This window comes from Salpingoeca rosetta (genome assembly GCF_000188695.1).
Source record: "Salpingoeca rosetta unplaced genomic scaffold supercont1.8, whole genome shotgun sequence".
Lineage (NCBI taxonomy): Eukaryota > Choanoflagellata > Craspedida > Salpingoecidae > Salpingoeca > Salpingoeca rosetta.
In genome coordinates, this window is record NW_004754926.1 from 490,151 (window position 1) to 499,961 (window position 9,811).

The 9,811-nt window shown below is 56.9% G+C and overlaps 2 protein-coding genes across 2 annotated transcripts in view; one reads left to right on the forward strand and one right to left on the reverse strand.

Annotated features, from left to right (window-relative positions):
- Nucleotides 1-8,659, reverse strand: part of PTSG_03573 (uncharacterized protein) — a gene marked incomplete at its 3' end in the record, with an annotated part of 11,360 nt that extends 2,701 nt beyond the window's left edge. Inside the window, exons 1-23 of the mRNA XM_004995247.1 lie at nucleotides 8,621-8,659; nucleotides 8,276-8,327; nucleotides 8,073-8,136; nucleotides 7,857-7,917; nucleotides 7,442-7,613; nucleotides 7,005-7,124; nucleotides 6,754-6,857; nucleotides 6,156-6,271; nucleotides 5,615-5,902; nucleotides 5,081-5,246; nucleotides 4,757-4,901; nucleotides 4,458-4,608; nucleotides 4,168-4,237; nucleotides 3,758-3,943; nucleotides 3,341-3,443; nucleotides 3,004-3,135; nucleotides 2,589-2,767; nucleotides 2,301-2,406; nucleotides 1,957-2,036; nucleotides 1,486-1,764; nucleotides 765-1,265; nucleotides 411-490; nucleotides 85-235 (exon numbers count right to left, since the gene is read on the reverse strand). Coding sequence (XP_004995304.1) covers nucleotides 85-235; nucleotides 411-490; nucleotides 765-1,265; nucleotides 1,486-1,764; nucleotides 1,957-2,036; nucleotides 2,301-2,406; nucleotides 2,589-2,767; nucleotides 3,004-3,135; nucleotides 3,341-3,443; nucleotides 3,758-3,943; nucleotides 4,168-4,237; nucleotides 4,458-4,608; nucleotides 4,757-4,901; nucleotides 5,081-5,246; nucleotides 5,615-5,902; nucleotides 6,156-6,271; nucleotides 6,754-6,857; nucleotides 7,005-7,124; nucleotides 7,442-7,613; nucleotides 7,857-7,917; nucleotides 8,073-8,136; nucleotides 8,276-8,327; nucleotides 8,621-8,623 — 3,309 coding nt within the window. The 5' untranslated portion in view covers nucleotides 8,624-8,659. The remainder of the gene's footprint in view (nucleotides 1-84; nucleotides 236-410; nucleotides 491-764; nucleotides 1,266-1,485; nucleotides 1,765-1,956; nucleotides 2,037-2,300; nucleotides 2,407-2,588; nucleotides 2,768-3,003; nucleotides 3,136-3,340; nucleotides 3,444-3,757; nucleotides 3,944-4,167; nucleotides 4,238-4,457; nucleotides 4,609-4,756; nucleotides 4,902-5,080; nucleotides 5,247-5,614; nucleotides 5,903-6,155; nucleotides 6,272-6,753; nucleotides 6,858-7,004; nucleotides 7,125-7,441; nucleotides 7,614-7,856; nucleotides 7,918-8,072; nucleotides 8,137-8,275; nucleotides 8,328-8,620) is intronic.
- Nucleotides 8,660-8,702: 43 nt separating this feature from the next.
- The window catches only part of PTSG_03574 (uncharacterized protein), a 3,011-nt gene continuing 1,902 nt past the window's right edge, over nucleotides 8,703-9,811 (forward strand). The window contains exons 1-3 of the mRNA XM_004995248.1: nucleotides 8,703-9,022; nucleotides 9,335-9,468; nucleotides 9,638-9,741. Of these exons, the coding sequence (XP_004995305.1) occupies nucleotides 8,759-9,022; nucleotides 9,335-9,468; nucleotides 9,638-9,741 (502 nt within the window). The 5' untranslated portion in view covers nucleotides 8,703-8,758. The remainder of the gene's footprint in view (nucleotides 9,023-9,334; nucleotides 9,469-9,637; nucleotides 9,742-9,811) is intronic.

The window sequence follows — 9,811 nt, forward strand, 5'->3', positions numbered from 1 at the left end:
ACACACACACACACACACACACACACACAGACACACACACACACACAGCCACACACACACACACACACACCACACACAGCGCACCTCGATGCGGCGCTGTTCTTCAAGCTCGGCCTGTTGGCGCGCAACAAGTAGCCGGTGCTTCTCCTTGTACGCAAACACGCGGCAGTCGCGCCCAGTGTTGCGGGACAAGGGGCGCAGCAGCCGAAGCAGCAGGCTAACCTCAGACACAAACCTGCGTTGGTTCGTGAAGTGCATGAGTGGATGCGTGCATGTGGCTGTTGATGCTTGTGGGCATGTGCGCTGTGGTTCGGGACGAGCACGAGAAAGACCGCACCACACAGCCACGCATGATTCTTTGCACACAGCCATGCACACACCCCTTTGTGTGCATTGTGTCGTTTTCATACCGTGGAGATGCGTTCTCGCACTCCTTTGCCACCTCCTTGTCAGCGCCGTGGCGCACGGCATCGAAGATGGTGGCGTGGACCTGTTGTACGCGCGGGCAAACAATGGTGAGATGATGGGTGGTTGATGGTCGACTACAGAGCACCGGCACGTGAAAAAACACCTGAGCAACCGTATAAAGTGCACACACACAAAGACACAGAGACACAGAGAGACACAGACACACACAGACATACACACACTCGCACGTACGCGCGTACGCACACGCGCGCGCGCGCACACACACACACACGCACATACACGCACACGCATACTCTCTCACTCTCACACACTCTCTCGCACGCACATACACGCACCGTGCGGTCGACAGCGAGCGGGTCTGTGTGGAACTTGTCGTCGCCTTCACCCGGGGCAACAGGGTACACGTACTTGTCCTGCCACACATATGTCTGGTACGGGTCCTTGTACGAGTACGGTGCCTCGAGCGCACGCACGGGCTTGCCATCCTCCCCTTCAGGCTTGGCTTCCTCCACATTCAGCTTGGGGGTTGAGGGCAGCGTGGGGGATTTGGACCTCTTGTCCTTCTTGCTGCTGCTCTCCTCCTTCTTGCGCGCTTCCTCCTCCGCCCTCGCCTTCTCCTCAGCCTCCTTCGCCTCCATCTCACTCATCTCCTCCACCTCCGTCTGCGACACGGGCGGCACTGCCTCGGCTTCGCTCGCGCTGGCGCCAAGATGGCATGCGCGCACCGCAATGTCGTTGCGTGACGCCATTTTCGTCTCCCACACTGTTGGGCGGAACGCAAACTTGCTTGCAAGCAACGCCACTTGCGAATACGCCTCGTTTTCACGCGCGTACGTCTGTCACACATGCGTGCGTATGTGTATGTGTGTGTGTGTGCGTGTGTAGATGTGAGTGTAAATGTGAGTGGATGGGTGTGTGTGATGCGAATATCTTTGAGTGCACACGTGTTGACTGACAGCAAGAACGGACGGATACAACCAGCTCAAATCATATCAACCCATGCACACATACGCACGTTACGACCCACTGCCCACCGCTGCAAGCATCCCCGCTGACCTTCTTGATGGTGCGTTCGTAGCGGGACTGCATTGCAGGGAAGAGGTCAAGGCCTGCAGCGCACATCGCCTTGACAAACACCGCAACCGGCCGCCAGTGCGCAAGGTGGTGGCAGTTGTAGAAGCGCGGCGACACCAGGCGCGCGCCTAGCTCCGACACCTCAATGTAGAACGTGTGGTGCTCGCCGACAAGACGCAGCGTGGTGCAGTGCTTGGGCACGGGCAGTGCATCGTCCAGATCGCGCAGCTGCGGCTGCTTCGGCTCCTGGAACAGCACGTGCTGTGGGGCGTGGAGGCATTTGGGGGAGGGGGTGGGATAAGCATGTATTAGCACGTGGTAATGCACACAAGCATGTGAGATGTGTGTGGTGTGTACGTATGCATGCATGTGCTCACGCGTCTGCTTGTTCATGCAAACGATGACTGATGACTGCGCCGCATGTATGTATCAAATCCTGTGGATTGCACTCACGTCCTTCTTCTGTGCTGATGCCGCCTTGTTGCGCCGTGCCGAGCGACGCGCCGATCGCCGCGCAGAACGCGCCCGCTCCACTGAACACGCACACGAACACACACGCGCAAATGCAGATGTGAACACATGCTCCAATGCAGATGAGTTCACCGCGAAAATGCAGATGAACACATGCATATGCGCATGAGTTCACACCCACGCACACACACACGCACGCACACACACGCGCGCGCGCACGCGCACACACACACACACACACATACACACACACACGCACGCACGCACACACACACATACACACACGCGCGCACACACGCACACGCACACACACACACAAGACGTACACTCCTCTGCTGTGGGCGGGGGTGGAGGAGGAAACTCTTCAATGGCATTCGTGCAGCGCACTGGAACCATAGTCCAGTCGTGAAGCGCCCAGTACACGTTGCGCGGCTGTCGGCGGTGGCAATGAAAGATGGTGATCACAGCAGCAATACAACACGGTGGTGAGCAACAAGTGATGAGGGTGTGGGCAACGAAACGCAGCGCACCACCACACCACAAATTGCTGAACTCTTTCGCCATGCCCCCAAGCCCCATTCCCTGTTGCCCATTTACATCTTCCACCACCATACCCTGAACAGCGAATGTGCGGTGAAGTCGAGCGTGGAGAACTTGAAAAACGCGGAACGCCCGCCCTCTGTCAGCGCAAAGTCCGCCACACGCGACGTCTTCCACTTGCGCTCTTCTTTGTCATACGCACACACGCGCACATGCTCGTCCATGAACACGCCCGAGGGAACAGGCATTTTCACTGATGTGGGAAGCGCACGTGTAGTGGGGCAGCGTGTGGACGTAGCGCATGCGTATGTGAGTGAGTACGTGCATGATAGGGCGCTTGAACACACAAAGCAGTCGTGCAACAAAGCAGCCATGCTGGCGTGAAGCTACCCTCGGCCTTCTCTCTCTCTCTCTCTCACACACACACACAACAATGTGCGACTGTACTGTTCAGCATGTATGTGCATGCAGACAATCGACCATGTGCACCTGTGATTGCTGGCCAGGACGGCATGCCGGCCTTTGGTTCCACGAGCTCGTCGCTGTCGGAGTTTGGGTCCGCCACGCGCGGGGCGTTTGGCAGCGGGTACGACACGGGTTGCAGCGAGGCCGGCACATCCACTGCGCAGGCAGGCATCGGGAAGGGTGGCGGTGGTGGATGATCGTGTGCAGTGGATGCAAACGCCGTTCGTGAGCATGGGGTGTGCGAATGCCAGGTTGATTGGCCGCAAATACCTCTTCTTCTTCCTCCTCCAATGATGCGCCTCAAACTTGCTTGTCACCACTCTGCAAGCGTACACACACACACACGCACACGCACACGCACCTGGACGAATGGTCCACTTGCCCACGCGTGTTGCGGCTTGCGGCAGACCGAGCAGGTGCAGACGCATCACATTGCCAACGAGGGCGTGCATTCGCAGATCCACCTGCACAGAAAAAAAAATAAGTCGTGTGGGATCGTGATGGTTACCCTTTGTGTTGGACATGGCGCAGCCGTGGAGGCAGGAACAGAACAAAGCTGACACAGAGACGCTGGCACACACACACACACACACACACACACACACACACACACACACACACACACACACACACACACACACACACACACACACACACACACACACACACAGAGTCGCTCACACGCATGTACGCATGTACACACATACAAACAGTTACTTACACACACAGTCACATTCACACACACACAGTCACACACACACACACACACACAGCCCACCTCTCCCTCTGCGAGTTCCTGGTCGTGTGGACTGTCATCAAACTCAATCTCGTCTGGTTCCGCCGGCGGTTCCTCCTCCTTCTTCTCTTCCTCCTCCTCGCCCTCCTCGTCCTTCCCATCAGCCGGCACCCGCGGCGTTGCCCGGCCAGAGACCGCGCGCGACATGCGTGCAGACGCGCGCGCAGACTAATGGGTGGTGGTGGTGGTGGTGGTGGTGGTGGCCAAATTGGCGGCAAGGTTAACTGTTGAAAGCACATCACAACAATAATTGGCAAGGTATGGTGCACGCCAGTGGACTTCGACCCGATGTTACGCCACCAGAACTACGACAAGCACCGCCACCATGACATGACGGCCACCAAAGCACACACAGGCGCGACGACCACCGCCACGATCACCACGCCGGTCACCTTGCGTGCGGAGACAGCGCGGCTGGCGCGGCCGGACTTGGCGGACCGCGTGGACGCAGGACGCGTCGTCCTGTCAGACAGTCACGTCCATGAAGAATGCAAGGATTTGGTTGTGAGGTACCGCGACAGAGTGCGTGTGTGTAGGCAACTGCGTGTCAGAGGGTATTACTTCGATCATACAATGTCAATCATCACCTCCAAGCAACTCAACAACACCCACGAGCACTGACACCACATCTCCACCATCGCACCACCACCAATCGGCACCATTGCTCAACCGCTGCGCAGACCTGCGGCTGGTGACATCTGTCTCCGGCTCTGGTTCTGGCTCGGGGATGGTGAAGTCTTCTTCAAGCTCCAACGACGCGAAGACCGGGTGGTGGATGTGCTCGACCTTGGGCGCAGACGCCGCGAGCGACGCGCCGTGCTGCGGCGCTGGTGCTGTCATGGGAGGAGGAGAAGATGGGGAGTGAGGCGCACGGGCACAGGTGTGAGATGGGTCATTCGTAACACAAATGTTCATCACACGCACAAGCGTAAACATGTGCAAGCACGCTCGAGCAAACACACATTGCCACCAACAGCGCACCTTGGAGTGAGCCTGGAGCAGGGTTGTTGTCGTCCTGTGCTGGTGGTGATGAAGATGACGCTTGTTGGTCGGGCTGCTCGTCCGAGGTGGCAACAGAAGCTGACGCATTCTCATCGCCAGTCTCTTTCGCTTCTTGCTCCGGCTCCTGTGCGTGCACATGTTCGCCACGCGGCAAGGTGAGCCACTGCAATGCACACCGAGGCAGACGTCGCTACGTGTGGTACGGACGACAAAGCACACACACACGCACACACACACACACGCACACACACACACGCGCACAGGTACACACACGCACAGGTGCACACACACACACATAGTTACCTCTGTGAGCTGGATGGTGGGAACGCTTGGTGTGTTGGACGGGTTTGCGTCCTCAAAGGTGACGGTGACGTCAGCGGTGTCCGGCTGCTGCTTTGGCGGCTGCTCGACCGTGTGCACACGCGGCGCCCGCGGTGGAAGTGCAATCCGCTCTGCGAGGGGATCGCATCTGGCAAGGCGGTGCGGTGTGCAAGCACACACACACACACACACACACACACACACACACACACACACACACACACACACACGGGCGGAGAACAAGGGTCAGGATAGGGGTGGGTGCATAAATGGCACACAAGCGTCGCCACCTTAAAATCACCAGGCATCCAGCAGCGCCACAGGCGCAGACACTCAATCGTCCACGCAAAATGTGCCTACAATCAGGAGCACAAACACAACAGCACACACACACATGAACACAAACACAAACAAAAACACAAAAGCACACAAACACAAACACAAAAGCACAAACACAACAGCACACACACACACACACATGAACACAAACACAAACACAAACACAAACACACACACCTGAGCTGCGTGAGAGCCATTGCGACAGGTGCAAGCGCGAGGTTGTGCGGGACGGAGAACTCGGGCGCATGCACGTCCTCAGCACCGCCATCGGTGTGTCCAGTCTCACCACCCGTTGCTGCCGCCGCTGTGCCCGTCGTTGCCCCTGTTGTGGTTGTAGCAGCTGCTGTGCCGGCGGCGGTGTTCGTGGCAGCCGCTGCTGTTGTCGCTGCGTCTGTGGCGTCGGCTGCGTCCGGGTCGCGGCGCTGCGGCGGTTTCGACTCCGACAGGAACTGGACAGCACTCGTGCTGCGGCAGGAGGGGGGAGACAGCGTGAGTGTGCGTGCGCGTGTGAGTGTGTAAGTGCGTGTATATGTGCGTGTGACTGTGTAAGTGTGTTAGAGAGTGAGTGTGCATGCGTGCGTGTGTGTGTGTGCGTGTGACTGTGTAAGTGTGTTAGTGAGTGAGTGTGTATGAGTGTGCATGCGTGCGTGTGTGTGAGTGCATGGGGACGTGTGGACGGCATGATGATGGCAGACGAGTGTCGGTGATGCAGACTTACGCTGGGTTCCGAGCGAGGTTTGCCCACAGGAAGAGAGCGGCTTCGCAGTCTGTGGTGGAGGGCTGTTCGCACACATACAGGTCTTCCTCAAACTCGCGCGTGTTCATGTCAGGGAACTGGACAGCAGCAACAGCACAAGGGGCAAGGCGGGGGAGGGCAGAGAGAGAGAGAGAGAGAGAGAGAGAGAGAGAGAGAGAGAGAGAGAGAGAGAGAGAGAGAGAGAGAGAGAGAGAGAGAGAGAGAGAGAGAGAGAGAGAGAGAGAGAGAGAGAGAGAGAGAGAGAGAGAGAGAGAGAGAGAGAGAGAGAGAGAGAGAGAGAGAGAGAGAGAGAGAGAGAGAGAGAGAGAGAGAGGGAGAGAAAGTCAAAGAGGGGGTGTTGGAATGAGGACGTGTTGATGCTCGTTCATGGGCTTGTTTGCGTGTGGGTGGCTTGTATGACAGCTAGCGACACATCACTCATGCAACCAACCAGAGCACACGCACCACCACATATCACGTGCGATCATCACGCTCTACACACACACACACACACACCCGCACACGCACACCCACACACACCCACACCCACACCCACCCCCCCCCCCCCACACACACACACCTGCAGGAGCTTTGTGATCATGTTTGTCAGTTTTGTCATGCTGGCGTCACGAAGAACTTTGTTGGTGCGCAGTAGCACAACTTCCTCTTCCTCATCCCCACGCGCTGCGTTGACACAGAAGGAAGAGAGCAGAGTGGCAGTGAGAGAGGTGAACGTGAGAAAACGCACAGACACACATACATACACAGCCAAGCAGACAATCATAGAATGACACACACATACATGCACACACGCACACGCCACTGTGTGACCTTCTGCGAGGGTTGCCTGGGCGTCTGCCTCTGCTGCGAGCTTGTAGGCCTGCGTAATCTCCTGCATGCGCTTCTTGATGTCCACGTGCGCCTCCTCCGCCGGGTTCAGGTCCACACGCACTGCGGTGGCGGCAGCAGTGGCGGGAGTGGCAGTTGTGGTGAGTGGATGAGTGTGCACAGCCGTGCAAAGCGGCAAGCAAGGTGTCACGTTAAAGAGTCGCGTCAAAATGTAGCGTCCTCGACAGATGCAGTCACAGAGACGGGGCATACTGGAATTACACACGACAAGCTAACATGTGCACACACACACACACACACAACACACACACGCACAACACTCACACACGCACACGCACACACACAACAACACTCACTCAAACACACACACACTCACACTCACTCAAACACACACAAACACACACACACATGCCACCAACTTGATTCGTTAAGCCACTGGGAGAGGTACGTGTTGACGGCGCGGGTGTCGGTGAGGGCTGGCGTGTCGTGGCACTCAACAATGCGGCGCCACTGCTTCGCATCCTCCTCCTCCTCATGTAGGCGTTCAAGTGCTTGCTGCAGCAACATGTACTTGTCTTTCACAAGCACAACCTGCAGTGCGTGCGCGCGCATGTGTGTGTGTGTGTGTGTGTGTGTGTGTGTGTGTGTGTGTGTGTGTGTGTGTGTGTGTGTGTGTGTGTGTGTGTGTGTGTGTGTGTGTGTGTGTGGCAGGTGACGAGATGAAAAAGGGAGATGCAGAGTGCAAGTCTCAGACCAACGGCGGTTTCCACCCAATGTCCCCGACAGCCGTCTTCTCGTGTGTCGGTCGATGGCTCAAGGAAGAAATCGCTGTACCTCGTCCTTGAAGCGATCTGCTTGGTCTCGGAGAAGTTTGTCTCGCAGGCGTTTTTGCTCCCTGTTTCGTGGCAAAGGTGAGCTACGCTGGGTAGATGAAGATGTGAATGCGGATGTGTGGATGTGTATGTGGATGTGTGTGTGTGTGTGTGTGTGTGTGTGTGGATGTGTGGATGTGCATGTGGATGTGCATGTGGGCGTGTGTTGGTGGCTCACTTGAGTGCTTCCTCTGCTTCCTTTTGAAGTCGCTCCTCTTCTTCCCGTTGCAGCCGCTCCGCCTCTGTGCAGAGGTGGCGTTTGCAAATACATGCGAGCGGGTTGGCGTTCGTAAGAAACACGCAAGCTGCAGCTCTGCAATGCTTCCGTGCTTCTCAACGACGCAGGGCACACAATCGCGCGCGCTTGAATGACATACCTACCTTGCTGTGCCAGGAGCTCTTCCTGGCGCTGCTTTGCCGTCTTCTTCGGTGCCTGTCACAGGGAATAAATGTACGTGTGTGAGAGTGTATGTGTGAGAGAGAGAGAGAGAAAGCGAGAAAGAGAGAGCCACAGAGAGAGAGACAGAGAGAGAGAGAGAGAGAGACAGAGAGAGAGCCAGAGAGAGAGCCAGAGAGCCAGAGAGCCAGAGAGAGCCAGAGAGCCAGAGAGAGAGAGAGAGAACGAGACACATACACACACACACACACACACACACACACACACACACACACACACACACACACACACACACACACACACACACACACACACACACACACACACACCATCTCTGCCAGTGCTTGTTGTTGGCTGTTGCCAAGTTGATTGTTAATTGCGCATCGAATTCACGCGCATCATTTTGAATCGGAAGGACTCACACGCACAACACATACAGACACTGCCAACACCCATCATCACACACGATGACGGCAGCGACGATGAATGGCGGAGACGGAGCGGAGGAGGTGGTGAATCGGTCGTCGCTGGGCAAGGGGAAGCAGCCTGCACGCCGCCGCAGTGCACCGGGCATGACGCAGGAGGCGGTTCACAACGGCACGATGCTCCTGAACTTCTTGAGGCTGGCGCTGGCGTCGTTCTTCCTCGTGCCAGTGGCGTTGTACTTTCACTTGTGGTTGCTTGCTGGGGTTCTTGCCTTCTTCGTCTTCACGCCACAGCTCGTGGGAAAGGTGCGCTGAGTCGTGTTACGTGCGCGAGCACACCCTGTGTTCATTGTTGTAGAGGTGGTGTCCCTGGTGAGTGTGTGTTATGGGTGATGGCGCTCTTCCACTGCTGGCAGCATGGCTGGCTACACCGCACACTGTCGTCTGCTCACGGCCTAATCCACCCCTACGCTGCGCGCGTGTGTCTGGCTGCCTGTCTGTTTCCCTCTCTGTCTCTCTGTCTCTGTGTGTCTCTGTCTCTGTCTCTCTGTCTCTCTGTCTCTCTGTCTCTCTGTGTCTCTGTGTCTCTGTGTGTCGTTGTACTGCCAATTACGTTAGGCCTGGACACATGTTGCGTACCGTAGTCCGCCAAGCAACGTGGAGGTGCTGTTCCACGGGTTCATCTCCAGCATCACGAAGCGACCGAGCCTCAAGGCCAAGCGGCCACAGATCACCTACGCCTCTCGTATCCGGTGCGTGCTAGCGGCGAAGAGCCTCACAATTGACGTTTGTGTGGGCGTTTTACGCTGCAGTTGCAGGTGGTCACGTACACACTGCCAACCTGCCCACCACGCGCCGTGCCTTTGTGCACTGTTCTTGGTTTGTAACATGCTATGCACGCTGCGCACCCATCTGCTGTAGGGTGGATGAGCGGGACTTTGCCCGCGTGTGCGAGCTCACGGGGTTTAAGGACGCCACGCTGGCCAAGCCAGGCATGGCAGCCTTGCCATACATGCACGTGAGTTGTGTGTGTGTGTGTGTGTGTGTGTGTGTGTGTGTGTGTGTGTGTGTGTGTGTGTGTGTGTGTGTGGTGGT